This window comes from Pseudorca crassidens, chromosome 12 (assembly GCF_039906515.1).
Source record: "Pseudorca crassidens isolate mPseCra1 chromosome 12, mPseCra1.hap1, whole genome shotgun sequence".
Taxonomy (NCBI): domain Eukaryota; kingdom Metazoa; phylum Chordata; class Mammalia; order Artiodactyla; family Delphinidae; genus Pseudorca; species Pseudorca crassidens.
This window is the reverse complement of record NC_090307.1, coordinates 40,758,168-40,774,989: the sequence shown is the minus strand read 5'-3', so window position 1 is coordinate 40,774,989 and position 16,822 is coordinate 40,758,168. Positions and strand designations below refer to the sequence as shown.

The window sequence follows — 16,822 nt, the reverse complement described above, 5'->3', positions numbered from 1 at the left end:
GCCTGGCCCGCTGACCCCTACAGATTGGCCCTGCCTATGATCTTACACCGAGGGAACAGTTTTATAGGGCTATAAACAGCGTAGAGCATTGGCCCCTCAGCTGCAAACCCTTAAACTTAGTGCAGAGTTAAAATCTTCATGAGCTTATGGTTTAGTTGTAAGAGCTGGATAGCCAGCTGCCCCCGCTGCAGGAGCATCCCTGGGGCCAAACTACCCCAGAGGGATCCCAAACACAACAGAACTGGGAGATGTAAGGGTCTTGGAAGCAACAGGGAACTCACAGGGATGGGCTTCAGTAGGGCCAGGTCAGTGTGGAAGAAACTCCCAGAAATACAACCTGTCTGGGGAGCTGAAAGCAGAACAGTGTTTAGCTCTGAGACACATTGGAATCTAGCGATGAACATAGGAGAGACTGTGGTGGGCAGAGGGGGAAAGGGCTTTGCTAGGTTCCCCTTCAGGGAGCTTTCCCTCTCTCTGCCTTCTCCCACAGAGCTGGCTTGTGGGGACCTGGGGCCTGGGACCCTCCTTCACCTGTCTCAGGCCAGCAGCTGCCAGGTCCACTGAGCTGGGCGCCCTGAGCCAGCCTGACGGTGGCCCTGCCTTGAGGCAGAAACAGGCGAGGCCAGCGATCCTGCAGCTCTGAGAGTGGACAGACTTTTCTGTTTCACAGGCGCTCTCTCTGTATGTACTCTGTGCCAGGCACTGTTCTGAAGTCTCTAGAAATATTACTTCAGTGTTCCAAAAGCCCTTCTGAGTGTCCCAACGGGGGTCTTCTAGGTGCCCCATGAGCACCTTCTCAGAAGACAGTTTATTAGTAATAATTCTTGAGATAGAGTCTGCCTATAATTCTTGAGACAGGGCTTCTGGATCCCCTTCATTTGGTCCTGTTTCCAGAACGAATCAGTTCCCTTTTTACGAATCAGTAGTCCTTTGTTCTTTCCAGGGCCTTCTGCTGGGTGGAGCCTGCTTTTGATGAAAGTCGCCCTGGCCTAGGGGCCCTGACACCAGGCTGGCCCCCAGTGACTGCCCTGGGCCCCCTCAGTATCAGGCCTTTCCTTGCCTAAAGACTGGCTACACAAGCCAGACCTGCAGGTAGCTTCTCCCCATTAACCTCGGCAATTACGAAGGATGACTGTTGACCCAGGTCCATGTGACTTACAACAGGACGCCAAGAGGGCATCTACCACCACTTCTTAGCCTTTACTCCCAAAGTTCCTGGGGGCTTTGAGGGGCTCTTATGTGTAGACAGGTACAAAATCAGCTTCAAGGACCCCCAGCCCCAGCTGCATTCATTCCGTCCCCTGGTGTGTCACTTTGGGTGTCCTCACTGCAACCCACGAAGAGCAGGTTACTTTGGCATCTGGAAGAAAACTGTCCCACCAGGGGCTGGTGGAAATGAGTGGAGGTGGGCATAGCTCTGGCTGCTCCTAGAGGGGCAGCCGGGGGGGACTCACAGGTGTGTGCAGAGTGCTGACAAGTTATGTTAGCTTTCAGAGAGCGACAGTGAAGTGTGATCACTGACTTGACCCCACGGCTCCAGGAGTGGAGGCAGGTGACCGTGCAGGCTCTTCTTCCTTACATTTTTACCCGCATGTATTAGTTATCTACAGCTGTGTGACAAATCACTCCAAAAGCTAGTGGCTCAGGATAATGTATTAGTTTCCTAGGATTGTAACAAAGTATCACAAACTAGGAGCTTAGAAAAACAGAAATAATTTGTTCCCCAGTTCTGGAGGCCAGGAGTCTGAGATCAAGGTGTTGGCCAGGTCAGTTTCTCTTGAGAGAGAAATCTGTGCCATGTCTCTCTCCTGGCTTCTGGTGGTTTGCTGGAAATAACCCCCATCTCTGCCTTCATCTTCACATGGTGTTCTCCTTGTGTGTCTATGTCCAGATTTCCCCTTCTTATAAGGATACCAGTCATATTGGATCGGGATCCACCCTACTCCATTGCAACCTCATCCTAACTTAATTACATCTATAATGACCCTGTTTCCCGATTAGGACACATTCTGAGGTACTGGGAGTTGGGACTTCAACATATGAATTTTGGCAATAGGAAACATTATTTCATGAGTGGTTCTGTCTCAGGTTCTCTCCTGGGGTTTCAGTCAACATGTCAGCTGAGGCTGCAGTCATCGAAGGCTCGACTGGGGCTGGGAAGTTTTTCCCATGGTGGCTCACTCATCTGTTAGTTCTTAGAGAGAGGACTCAGTTCCTTCCCAGGTCGGGCTCTCCCAGGGCTCCTTGAATGTCCTCATGACTTTGCAGATGGCCTTTCCCCAAATATGTGGTCTGAGACAGAGCACACAGGAGCTCCGGGCAGAAGCTCTTCCCCATTTATGACCTAGCTTTTACATTCTATTTGTTAGAACCAGGTCACTAAAGCTGGCTCACATTCAAGGGGAAGGATTTTAGGCTTTACGTTCTGAAGGGCTGAGTGTCAAAGAATTTGCTGTTAAAGCACCAGACTACTCATACTGTGTGTTTTCCCTGCCCCATCCCTTCTGCAGCCCTGGCTCTCGTCCCTGAGTTGGCCCGCTCCACCCCAGACTAACTTGATAAGACTTGACTACCTCACAGCACGGTTCCATGTCCTCCTACACACGGAAGGTGGCCCATGTGGAGCAGTCCTCAGGAGAGGGCTTCCTGGTGAGGACTTCCTTCTCACAACAGAAGGCCAGGCCAGCTCTCTCCCTGGGGTGGCATTTTTTAGGGACAAACCTAGGCTTAAGGCATGACTTTTGAGAACTTAGACTCTGGAGCCAGAGAGATGTGGGTTCAAATCCCAGCTCTACCACTAACCAGCTGTGTGGCCTCTCACAAGTTCCTTAACCTTTCTGTGCAACAGTTTCTCCCCCATGAAGTGGGGCCAGTTACAGGATCTGAGGCCATGAAGTAACTGTGAAGACTCAGATCATGGTGGTTTCGTCAGCCCCAGGAGACAGCCAGCTGAGGCAGCCTTCTAGGTCTCCTCAAAAGGTGCTGCATTAAGCTCCACCCTCAAACACCTTTCGGTCAAAGGCTCTCCACCTGGTTTCCATTGGCAGTGAGGTCACTTTTTTCTGCCACTACCTTTAAAGGCTCATAGTGGATTCTCTTCCCTGAAAACCATCTCTAACGTGGTTTCTGCCCGACCGCTCTGTGTCCACTGCAGTGCTGGACAGGCGTCACCTGGTTAGACTGTACCAAGCTGCTCAGTACATTCTGAGCTGAACTGAAGTTACTACGCTTATTAAAGTTATTACAGACATTGCGGATCAAGGTTGCTGCTAGATGCAAATGAGGACAGGTGGCGAAGCTATGATTAGACCTGTTACAATTGGCATCAAATCTCCTAGACCTCTTAGATATTATGTGTCAATCCCAGACCATCTGGAACCCTTTCTAGACTTATTCTTTGAAATAGTCAGTCCTTCTTTTCGAAACCTGCATTCCGTTTTCTTTCAGGTAGATGCCAGATTTTTTCTCAGCTCCATCGTATCATAGGAAAATGGAGCTTTTCTAATCTGGATCCAGAATTCCTTTGTTTTCAGGCAAATTATTTTTCTCAAAGTTCCACAGTGCTCGCCGCTCACCTGAATCCCCAGCCTCTGCCTCAACTTGCCTTCTGTTTTTGGCACCATAGCACCCAAGAAATCCAGGACGTGTGAAGTCTTGCCTGGCCCCTTGGGCATCTCCTATGCTCAGCGTACCTTCATCCTGTTTGGTGACAGATCTTCTCACGGATTCAACTTTTGTTGACTTGGCCTCCTCCATTGTCTTTCTCAGGGCGGAGCTGGAGGTCTGAGGTCACTCCAGCCAGTCCCCTTGGGCACTCGCTTCCAAGCCTTTCTCTGGTGACCACAGTCACGGCATCTAAGCGATGGCGGCTTACCTCTCCCCACCTTCTCTTTCTCCTCCTGACCTTTGTTTGCCAGGCTCTCACCCTTTCCCACCATCTCTCACTCTCCATCCACCTCAGTCCCCTCCCTTCAGCTCACCAATTTATCTATTTCTTCCTCCCCTCCTAGCCTTTTCAGTTTCTTTCCCCTATCTCACATCTCCCAATACCCTCAAGTGTATTATTTCACGGCTAACTCTCTGATTCCCATAATTTTTAGTCTAGAAATTATATCAAAGCATTCTTTTAGAAAGCTTCATCTCAGTCCACTTTAGTCAATCCAAATTGGTCCCACTTCCCTGAAGAGCAAAGTGAATGTTCTGTCACATCTGTTCTTTGTACACATGGTTTGCATCTGCTGGCAGATGGGATGGACCACACACCCCGATACTCACCCAGACACAGAGGCCTGGTGGGTTCTGTACATACTCAGAGCTCGGTGACCACCTGTCTGTACTATGAGCCTCCTTGGGAACAGCAAGTTGGTCTCTTTCCGCATTGATCTTTGTCTTCTTCATACCTGGGAGGGGGACCGGCATGCACTAGTTTTTCCCTGAGTGTTGTTTGAATGAGAGAATGAATGGATAAATAAAGTAATTTGTCCCACAATGTAAAAATGATCATGGTGAAGGGAAGCTCTGGCTGCCCCTTAACTGGCTCCAGCATATCAAGGCCATCCGTGTAGGACTATGGTGCATTCCTCCAACCTCAAGTGAAATATCTAAAGAAAAAGAGAGCTCTGAAAAATTTTATGAGATATCTGCTCAGTTCATCTTGTAATAGATTCCTTGATACCATGTTTTAATTTACAGTTCCCAAAGACTTTCTTAAGATTTCTTTCCAAATACGGCAAAAAAAAAAAAAGGTGACACTGCGTTGAGTTCATTTGGAGAAGTTTTATCACTAAATAATTTGATGTCAAGACATGTGGATAATTTTTAGGCCATAAATATGTTTGTATTTCAAGATGTAAATTGGGTTTTGATGTTTGTTTCTTCCCAGAGGCAGTTCCGTTTCCTGGGTCAGGTTGATGTCCGGTTATTTCATTGCATTTGGTAATGTTCTCTCTCTGATTTTCAGGTTGACTTTGATCAACTTCAGGATAATTTATGTCAGATGGAGAGACGATGCAAAGCTTCATGGGATCACCTCAAGGCAATTGCAAAACATGAAATGAAACCAGTTTTAAAACAACGAATGTCAGAGTTCCTAAAAGACTGTGCAGAGAGAATTATAATTTTAAAGATTGTCCATAGAAGAATAATTAACAGGTGAGTGGATTGAGGAGCTTATGCAAACATCAGTAAAACGGCATGTTGAAGATATTCTGCAAACCAAGATCTGAAGGTTAAATTTACTAACACCGTCCTGTAAGTTCTTGGTACATAGCAAGTGCACCTTTTATGGACTTTTTTGTTTCATGAGCACTTAATTTTTCTCAAACACACACACACACACACCAATAATATGATGCTGTTGAATCTTGAGATGGGAAGGAATCTCACAGATGCTGTCATCCACAAATCCTACTCGATCAGGAATTGCATCTGTAAGATCTCTGGCAAGTTGGCCCCTGCATCTTTGCATCTGCCTGAACAGTTCTACCTGCAGAAAGTACACATCCTTGGAAGGCAGCTTGGCTTGTTAGGAAGGTTCCTTCCTCATATCAAGCACAGCCTGCCTCCTGAGACCTTTCTCTCACCGATTCTCAGACGGCTGCTCTGTGCTGCAGCCCTCCTAGAGACAGCCTGGGTCCCACCATGGGTCCCATCCTCTGGATCAGCCTTCCTTCAAGTCCCAGGATCCATGAGGACCCTGGGAGACACAGCAGTGATGTGTCAGGCCTTGCCTGACTACAGGGAGGCTGGCTGGGGTCTGGGACAGCTCCATGGCTATCCGGGGCCGTCTCCCTTGTAAGTGGTGGCAGCACCAGGGCTAGGTCTTCCAGCTCCCCAGGTCAAGCCATTTCCTGCTAGGCATCCCCCACTTTCTTCCCCTTTGTCTTGTCACAGAACATGGTTGCCGGTCCCTCCCCCTGGTGTCTGGGTCTGCGTGCTGTGTGCTGGGCCTTGCACCTTGGTGAGCAAATGTTCAGGCCTACAGGCTGCGGTTTCCCTGGAGCAGGTGCTCTGATAACAGACCCTCTGAAACAGGCCTCCTTGCAATTCTGTTAAGGGAGCCCTCCCTTGGGGTCATCTAAACCACAGGCTTTCCCCAGAGAACTGCTCTTCAAGCCCACTGCCACTCTTGTGCTTGAGTACTTTATTATTATTTTTAAACAAATGTATGGTATTTTCATTTATCCCTGTACATTTCACATTTTTTATTATTTTTGTCTCTTCCCCCCTGCCCCGTACTCTGTCTTTCCTTCCTTCCTTCACCTTTCTTGAACCCATACAGAACTTTGAAAACACCTCATTCTCTTGTCTGCCTGTGAGCCCTCTCTCAGCTTGTGGCACGTGCTATTTGGGTGATCACACCTCCTGGGTCTTGATCCAGACTTTTCTGGGCGGGGGGTGGTGAGGGTAGTCTTTAAATGTTAGACTGGATAGGAGTAAGGAACAGAATCTTCCCTCCAGGTTGACAACTAACCATTACTCAGTACTTTTGGAATTTAGTTGTTCAACTGTAAATCCCCCTCCCTGTACTTCATCTGGACCTCACAGCTGCCTTCGGGGTAGGAGGATCTTATCAGAGATTTTGTCAAATTTCTTACTACAAGCAAAGTACACCCTGCTTTTAACATGGCTAAAAAGGGGAGACAGAGAGTGTAAGCTGCTTTGGCCCTCCAGGCTTTGTATGATACAAGCAATTTCCAACTTAAAACTACTCAAATAAACAAATAGTTTCCATTTGGAATGGCAGGAAACTGGAGCAGTTTTATGAAAGTCTTGTAAAGTTATTATGCCTGGTCACAGTAACCATCTTATCCCAGACAGTTTAAGACTCAGCTTGGTCATATATCTGTTCCTTAAGCTAGTGTGTGTGTGTGTGTGTGTGTGTGTGTGTGTGTGTGTGTGTGTGTGTGTGTGTATGTATGTGTGTGTGTATATATATGGCATGTGCGAATATGTATGTTATGCATATGGTGTTTGCTCTGATTTTCTCCCTGGTAAGCTGGTTGCCCAGATGCTGGTTGCTCTTGTGTGACCTGGATCCCTGATGCTCATTATTGGACACCCATCTGGCCGCCCACCTTCTTTGCTCCCCTCTGTCATGGAGCTAACGGGGGCAGGTGCTTCCAGCTCCCTTTCCTGTCTGACGCCCCCCCACCCCCGCTTAGTGACTCTAGTGACCCCTCTTAATAAAGGAGCAGAAAAAAGAACTTAGACAATTCTCTTTAGGCAAAACCTGACTTTCAAACTGTTGCCTGGCTAAGAACATCTTGTTCTGGATGTCCAAACCTGCAGAGTAACCTGCCCTTTTGCGTTGCTGCAGTGAGAGCCAGTCCCACTCTGGATGTACAAACTGACTTGCCAATTCCCATGGAGTCACTGGGCTGCAGTTACACCGTGGCAGGCACTGCAGAGGGGACCAGGTGAGAGTGGGGAGAAATGCCTTCCTGAGAGGCACGGAGAACTACAGCAAGGACCTGGCATTCCCCGGGGAGAGACAGGTGGAAAACAAGCGAACACCCACACTGGCTTCCCCCCGGTGCCCCCAAATCCACCCCTCCGGGCCAGACACCCTACTCAGTGGCACACATGAGGAAAAGGGCGGAAGGTGGAACATATCACAGATGTTTGGCTTGTGCCTCACGACACTGATGAGGGGAACCAGCCCCTCCATAACCGTAAGACCTTCTTGTCATGTGTTATTAAAGTTACAAACTCAACTAACAAAAATCCCTGAAATGTTTTACTCCCTTAAAGGCATACCCACTTTATTCTTCTGAAGGAATGCCACAGTTTCTTTCCTTTCAAAGGTACATCTGAATCTTTTTTCAGGTGTGAATTTTACTTGCTGCTTATTACTCCCCTGTTTACAAAATATATACAGTAAGTCCCCTACACACAAATGAGTTCCGTTCCGAGTGTGCATTCCTAAGTCCAGTTTGTTCGTTAAGTCCAACAAAGTTAGCCTAGGTACCCAACTAACACAATCGGCTATATAGTACTGTACCATAATAGGCTTATAATACTTTTCACACAAAGAATACATACATAAAAAACAAACACAAAAACAAAGAAAACACTCTTAATCCTACAGTACAGTACCTTGAAAAGTACAATAGTACAGTACAACAGCCTGCATACAGGGGCTGGCACGCATGTTCGCATCTTTGAAAGCAACTTGAAGGTTTGTGTGTAGGGGACTTACTGTACTTGAATCATATCTCCAACTTATATGTTAAGATTGGATCCCCTCTAGATAAAAACAATGTTCTGGAAAGCAGAGGATAAGGAATCTTGAGTAGTACTTATGTATAAAAGAGGACCCAGCTGTGGGCTGATTGATCCTCCCTTGATTCCTCTTACACACAGATCTTGAGTAGTGATAAGTGGCAATGCATGTGTATATTACACTATCCTATCCTGATATATATAATGTCATGCCATATCTCCAGTATATAATGTCAGGCAGTAATAAGAGCCAGGAAGAAAAATTAAGAGTGTAAATGGGATAGGGAGTGATAAGGACATGCTGTTTTATGCAGGGCAGTTAGGGGAGGCTTCTCTGAAGAGGTGATATTTGGGCAGAGACTTGTGGGGTAAGAGAGCCAACCAGGCAGCTGTCTGTGGCAAGAATGTTCTGGGCGTAGGGAAGAGCTAGCACGGGGTGCCTTGTTAGGGCCTGTGGTCCTCCCAGTGGAGTGGCCACCCCGCCCCTCCTTAGAGTCCCTGCAGGCTCTCAGCTCAGCTGTGTCCCCCGAGGGTCCCCTACACACCACACTGGGGGCCTGAGGCCCTGAGGTGGGCTTGTTCAAGGAATCACCAGGAGTCCTGTGTGTCTGGCGTCCTAGGCAATGAGGTCAGAGAGGTAGCGGGGCCAGTTTTGTGTGGATACACCAAATATTGTTTATTCATCTGTTGATGGACATTTGGGTCGTTTCCACTTTTTGGCTATTGTGAATGATGCTGCCATGGAATTTGTGTAGGTTTTGTGTGGACCCATAGTTTCATTTCTTTTGAGTAAATGTATAGGAATGAAATTGCTAGGTCATAGGTTAACTCTGTGTTTAACTCTTTAGAACTGTGTCTTTTCAACCACAGCTGAACCATTTTGTGTTCCCACCAGTACTGTGTGAGGGTTTCAATTTCTCTACATCCTCACCAACACTTGTTATTGTCTGTCTTTTTTACTACAGCCATTGTAGTGATTGTGAAGTGGTGTCTGAATGTGGTTTTGATTTGCATTCCCCTAATGACTAATGGTGTTGAGCATCTTTTCATTTACTTATTAGCTGTTTGCCAATAATCTTTTTGGAAAGGTCTGTTCAAATCTTTTGTCCATTTTTATTTGTCTTTTTAGTGTTGAGTAGTAAGATTTATGTATATATTCTGGATACAAACCCCTTATCAGACGTGATTTGCAAATATTTTCTCCCATTCTTTGGGTTGTCTTTTCAATCTTGAGAGTATCCTTTGAAGCACAAAAGTTTTTGATTTTGATGAAGTCCAGTTTATTTTTTTTCTTTGGGTGCTTATGCTTTTGGTATCATATCTAAGAAATCATTTTCTAATCCAAACTCATGAAAAGTTATACTTTATGTTTTCTTCTGAGTTTTATAGTTTTAGCTAGCATTTTTGGTTTTAAACAGCATTTTTTATCCCCCTTTAAATGCATGTCATATGCTTTCCTTTAGTATTTTTCACAAAAAGAATAAGCCACTGTCCTTCATTTGAAAAATAAACCAAACCCCTATTCAAGCTGTACAAATAAGAGTGATCAGAAAAGTTTTTTTATACAATTAATGGTATCAGTTATATAATACTGTTTATTCAACATAAAAATTATCCTCTGTCTCCTACTATCTTCTTTTTCATTTCCTTAATACCTAAAAATTGGGAACTTCTTTGTTCATTTAATTTCTTTTCCAAAAGTTTTAAGTAGATAGAATCCAGTAATTTTTAATTTATATACTAAATAGCTGAAATAAATTGATTTAGGGCTGCTTGTTTGTTGTGTCCTAATTAAATTAAGATTGCATATAATATTGCAAGAAAATATTTCAAAATATTTACTTTAAGCATCTTTTTACAAGTCACGAATTAACATGTTATTCAAAATATGTTCATGTCAATTCCACGTATTCATTAAAGTGGGTTCCCAAAAAATTGCTAAGCTACATTTCTTTATCCCTTATTCAGTTTTCATATGATCTAGAAACTATGCAATATTTTTCTTAAAATAGTACTTTATCATTTTTCTTATAAAAGTGTTACACACCAGTTTTGGGACTTTCCTGGTGGCACAGTGGTTAAGAAAATGCCTGCCAATGCAGGGGACACGGGTTCGAGCCCTGGTCCGGAAAGATACCACATGTCACAGAGCAACTAAGCCCGTGCGCCGCAACTACTGAGCCTGTGCTCTAGAGCCCGCGAGCCACAAATACTGAAGCCCGTGCACCTAGAGCCTGTGCTTCGCAACAAGAGAAGCCACTGCAAGGAGAAGCCCGCACACTGCAATGAAGAGTAGCCCGCACTCACTACAACTAGAGAAAGCCTGTGTGCAGTAATGAAGACCCATTGTAGCCAAAAATAAATAAATAAATAAATTTATATTAAAAAAAAGCTTTACACCCCAGTTTTAAAAGACATTAAAACACAGGTAAGCACGAAGAAAAGGTAATTAATCTCCTGAAATCCCACCACCTTTGTCAGTGAGAAAGTGAGTTGAACTTGATTTCTGGTTGCATTTTCATTCTTCAACCTCAGAGCCCCAAGAATGAAGAGCATGTCTTTGGCTGATTGGTTTTTTACTGAAAGTTTGCAGGCAACTGATTTTTGTTCCTTAAACCTGAAGCCCTTGCCACCCTTGTTTCTTCACTGCAGGTTCCACTCCTTTCTGCTCTTTATGGGTCACCCACCTTATGCGATTCGGGAAGTGAACATAAACAAGTTCTGTAGGATCATCAGTGAGTTTGCACTGGAGTATCGCACCACCAGGGAAAGAGTTTTGCAGCAGAAACAGAAACGGGCCAACCACAGAGAGAGAAATAAGACCCGAGGGAAGATGATCACTGATGTAAGTTTCATGAAACCAGTTTCTTTATTTCATTTCTTCTGAAAGTCTGATCAACCATAAACCTCTCTACAGGGGCTTCCCTAGCGGTCCAGTGGTTAAGACTCCACGCTTCCAGTGCAGGGGGCGTGGGTTCAATCCCTGGTCAGGGAACTAAGATCCTGCATGCCGCACAGCACGGCCAAAAAAAGGAAACAAAAACATAGAACTAAGATATAAATTAAGGATGCGTGGCTGGTGGAGGAACTTTAACCCACCACACAATTAATTAACTTGGTGTGTTGTATGATGCTGATGACTTTAAATGCTTGATTCCATTTTCAACCTTTGCAATGTGGATAGAATGGAAGTGGAGAAGAAAAAATACAAGAGGCCCGTGTACAGCAAAAAATAAAAAATAAAATAACGGCACTTATAATAGGAAGACAAATGTACTTATTTGGGAATTGATTCAGGATTTTAATAATCACAATGATACTATGTAACCAATCAGCTGACACATGGACCACCCATTCTAGGCATCCGAATGGAGAAATAATTGATGTGGTTGCTCAAAGACATAATCTGATGGGCTCTTGGCAGTCCCTTGAGTTTGAGGGTATCAGGGTGGAAGGAGAGCCCAGAGGACAGTGAATTCATTCAGCAGGAGTTCCCAATAGCCCCTTGGGGGGGCCCTGCACACTTGCATGCCTCCCCTGCTCCTGGGCTCTTCCCCCATCTCTTCTACTTCAGCCCTGAGCCCACCCACACCACGGGTGCAGTGGGAAAACATCAGATGGGAGATGCTTTGTAAGTGGAAGGCAAAGCAATGCATAAGGATGCCAGAGACAGACAAAGACACACAGTGCAGATGCCTCTCTAACGAGTCTTTATGAAGTTTAGCCCACCTTTATATATATCTGAGCGTCATATTGCCTCTCAGTGATCCAGGGACTGGATAGGCAAAGGAGTAAGCCATAGGGAGTGGCATCATCCTGGGGTTGCAAACCTCTGCCGAACCCAAGTCAGGCAGATTTCTTCCGGGAGGAATAAAATCACTTAAGAACTCACTGAGGCTGCCTTATGTGCCAGACGGGTGTTCACACTGTAGGAGAAACAGAAGACATATGGTTACTATCCACGTTCCTGAGGGTGTAACTTTCTTGGATGCATTACAATTTTGTTACCATTTTAAGGCATTTCTAAGGAGAACCAGGGACTAATCCCCTCACCATTCACCCCACCCTTGATCCCTTGTTTCCTTGGAATTTTCTGGACCCTTAGGGAGCGCTCAGATCACTTTTCTGCAGAATGGACCCTTTCTACAGACTGTTCTGAAGGCCAGTGCCATCAGCTGAGTCTTCTCTCTCCTCTCCTGAAATCTGGGTTCAATCGGATCTTCAGCTTCCTGGAGGACAGCAACTAAGGAAGCAAACTGAATCCATTTGGGCAAACTATAGCCCACATTTCATTCCAAAATATTATTTTTAAAAGTTTTAAAAGGGAAGTGCTTATGTTTGTGGAAATGAAACATACTGGAGGGTGAAAAATACAAGACCAATATGCATATGCTTATAGTTATGAAAACACACCAGAATTTCTTGCCAAATTCTTGAGATTTTTTACAGATCCCACTAATTTTTAAGTTCTGTCCTTCTCTGAAAATATTCAGTATTACTATTTATAAACAGGGGTAAATGTTGCTAGAACTGGATTCAAAAATACTTAAATTCTCATTAAAGTCTGGACAGTGCAGACTTTTTTAGGGTTCATCCTCAAGGTAGTCCCTGTTTTTAGTGGTCCAAGTGGCACCATTCATGTAGAGAGATTGCCATCTGCTGGAAAATTAGGACACTGTCACCCGAAGCAAAGTACTTAGCTTCAAGTTTTTCCAGCTCTCAATTAGGCGCCTATCGTGTGCCCAGAAAGCGGCACAGGGCACCTAGGAAGATGTGAGTGCAATAACAGACAAGCTTGTACCCCAAAGATGTCAGGATCTGGGTAGAAAACAACATATATGCACAACTTAGACCACTGAAAACAAAACCACTTAATAGAGAATCACGGAGCCCCTGAGCATTAGAGCTGGAAGTGATTTTTAGAGAAAACTGTAGTAAGTCATTTTTAATATAGATGCTGAATAATGATGGTGGAAGTGGTTGCAATTAAACAGAGATGACTTTAGAAAAAAACATTATTTTATAAGACACAGAGAAGTCTGGGTGAAATCTGAAGACCCTGCATTCGTAGCCCCACATCTGCTTTTGTGTGCCTGTCTTTCCTCTTCTTTCTCTGTTTCTGAATATGCAGAAGGCTTCCTTTCTTACAATCCAGGAGTCCTGCCATGTAAGGTTCAGTGAGAAACTAAGTCATTCCTTGTTCCTTGTGGCCCAAACTAGTTCCAGGCAAAATGGTGACACAGACAAGGCAGCACAAGGTAAGTGTGGCCTTTTCTGCCGTCATCACACCCCAGATGAGTGGTGAGAATGCAGGCTATCCATCCAAGGATTCCCACAGCCCAGCCAAGGACCGTGGTCATCCTGTGTGAGACTTAATCTCTCCCAACCCCAGCTTCCTTTTCTATGAAAATGAAATGCCAGTGACTGGGGGATATCAAGAGGGCTAGAGATTTGTATGTGCAGCACCTTGCATGTGTGCTAATTGCCAACAAAATGCCAGCCAGCTGGTGAAATAAAGAAGCTCTAAGGTTGAAGATGGCGGAGTAGAAGGACGTGTACTCACTCCTTCTTGTGAGAGCACCAGAATCACAACTAACTGCTGAATAATCATTGACAGGAAGACACTGGAACGCACAAGAAAATATACCCCACATCCAAAGACAAAGGAGAAGCCACAATGAGATGGTAGGAGGAGCGCAATCACAATAAAATCAAAGCCCATAACTGCTTGGTGGGTGACCCACAAACGGGAGAAACTATACCACAGAAGTCCACTGGAGTGAAGGTTCTGGGCCCCTGGTCAGGCTTCCCAATCTGGGGGTCTGTCAACGGGAGGAGGAATTCCTAGAGAATCAGACTTTGAAAGCTAGAGGGATTTGATGGCAGGACTTGGACAGGACTGGGGGAAACAGAGACTCCACTCTTGGAAGGCACACACAAAGTAGTGTGCACATTGGGACCAAGGGGAAAGAGCAGTGACCCCATAGGAGACTGATCCAGACCTACCTGCTAGTGTTGGAGGGTCTCCTGCAGAGGTGGGGGATGGCTATGGCTCACCGTGAGGACAAGGACACTGGCAGCAGAAGTTCTGGGAAGTACTCCTTGGCGTGAGCCCTCCTGGAGTCCAACATTAACCCCACCACAGAGACCTGCTAGGCTCCAGTGTTGGGTGGCCTCAGGCCAAACAACCAACACGAGGGAACCCAGCCCCACCCATGAGCAGTCAAGTGGATTAAAGTTTTACTGAGCTCTGCCCACCAGAGCAACACCCAGCTCTACCCACCACCATTCCCTCCCATCAGGAAACTTGCACAAGCCTCTTAGATAGCCTCATCCACCAGAGGGCAGACAGCAGAAGCAAGAAGAACTACAATCCTGCAGCCTGTGGAACAAAAACCACATTCACAGAAAGATAAACAAGATGAAAAGACAGAGGGCTATGTATCAGATCAAGGAACAAGATAAAACTCCAGAAAAGCAACTAAATGAAGTGAAGATAGGCAACCTTCCAAAAAAAAAAAATTCAGAATAATGATAGTGAAGATGATCCAGGATCTCGGAAAAAGAATGGAAGCAAAGGTTGAGAATGTGTAAGAAATGTTTAACAGAGACCTAGAAGAATTAAAGAACAAGCAAACAGAGACGAACAATACAATAACTGAAATGAAAACTACACTAGAAGGAATCAATAGCAGAATAACTGAGGCAGAAGAACGGATAAGTGACCTGGAAGACAGAATGGTGGAATTCACTGCTGCAGAACAGAATAAAGAAAAAAGAACCAAAAGAAATGAAGAAAGCCTAAGAGACCACTGGGAAAACATTAAATGCAACAACATTCACATTATAGGGGTCCCAGAAGGAGAAGAAAGAGAGAAAGGACCCAAGAAAATATTTGAGGAGATTATAGTTGAAAGCTTCCCTAACATGGGAAAGGAAATAGCCACCCAAGTCCAGGAAGCACAGAGAGTCCCAGGCAGGATAAACCCAAGGAGAAACACGCTGAAACACATAGTAATCAAATTGACAAAAATTAAAGACGAAGAAAACTTACTGAAAGCAACAAGGGAAAAACGACAAATAACATACAAGAGAACTCCCATAAGGCTAACTGCTGATTTCTCAGCAGAAACTCAAGCCAGAAGGGAGTGGCATGATATACTTAAAGTGATGAAAGGGAAGAACGTACAACTGAGATTGCTCTACCCAGCAAGGATCTCATTGAGATTTGACAGAGAAATCAAAAGCTCTACACACAAGCAAAAGCTAAGAGAATTCAGCACCACCAAACCAGCTCTACAACAAATGCTAAAGGAACTCCTCTAAGTGGGAAACACAAGAGAAGACAAGGACTTACAAAAACAAACCATAACAATTAAGAAAATGGTTATAGGAACATACATTTCGATATTACCTTAAATATGAGTGGATTAAATGCTCCAATCAAAAGACACAGGCTCGCTGAATGGATACAAAAGCAAGACCCATATATATGCTGTCTACAAGAGACCCACTTCAGACCTAGGGACACATACAGAATGAAAGTGAGGGGATGGAAAAAGATATTCCATGCAAACGGAAATCAAAGGAAAGCTGGAGTAGCAATACTCATAGCAGAAAAAATAGACTTTAAAATAAAGAATGTTACCAGGGACAAGGAAGGACACTACATAATGATCAAGGGATCAATCCAAAAAGAAGATATAACAGTTATAAATATATATGCACCCAACATAGGAGCACCTCAATACATAAGGCAACTGCTAACAGCTAGAAAAGAGGAAATTGACAGTAACACAGTAATAGTGGGGGACTTTAAGACCTCACTTACAGCAATGGACATAGCATCCAAACAGAAAATTCATAAGTAAACACAAGCTTTAAATGATACAATAGACCAGATAGATTTAATTGATATTTATAGGATATTCCATCCAAAAACAGCAGATTACACTTTCTTTTCAAGTGCACATGGAACATTCTCCAGGATAGATAACATCTTGGGTCACAGATCAAGCCTTGGTAAATTTAAGAAAATTGAAATCATATCAAGCATCTTTTCTGACCACAACGCTATGAGATCAGAAATCAACTACCGGGAAAAAGACATAAAAAACACAAGCACATGGAGGCTAAACAATACATTACTAAATAACCAAGAGGTCACTGAAGAAATCAAAGAGGAAATCAAAAAATACCTAGAGACAAATGACAATGAAAACACGGTGATCCAAAACCTATGGGATGCAGCAAAAACAGTTCTAAGAGGGAAGTTTACAGCAATATAAGCCTACCTCAAGAAAAAAGAAAAATCTCAAATAAACAATCTAACCTTACACCTAATGGAACTAGAGAAAGAAGAACAAACAACACCCAAAGTTAGTAGAAGGAAAGAAATCATAAAGATCAGAGTGGAAATAAATGAAATAGAAACAAAGAAAACAGTAACAAAGATCAATAAAACTAAAAGCTGGTGCTTTGAGAAGATTAACAAAATTGATAAACTGTTAGCCAGACTCATCAAGAAAAGAGGGAGAGGACTCAAATCAATTAAATTAGAAATGCAAAAGGAGAAGTTACAAGAGACACCATAGATATA

The 16,822-nt window shown here is 44.3% G+C and overlaps 1 protein-coding gene across 11 annotated transcripts in view; it reads left to right on the top strand.

Annotated features, from left to right (window-relative positions):
• Positions 1-16,822, top strand: part of FHOD3 (formin homology 2 domain containing 3) — a 492,898-nt gene that overhangs the window by 450,858 nt on the left and 25,218 nt on the right. For all 11 annotated transcript variants that reach the window (XM_067699289.1, XM_067699291.1, XM_067699286.1 and 8 more), the window contains 2 exons: positions 4,961-5,151; positions 10,876-11,068. In XM_067699289.1, the coding sequence (XP_067555390.1) occupies positions 4,961-5,151; positions 10,876-11,068 (384 nt within the window). The remainder of the gene's footprint in view (positions 1-4,960; positions 5,152-10,875; positions 11,069-16,822) is intronic.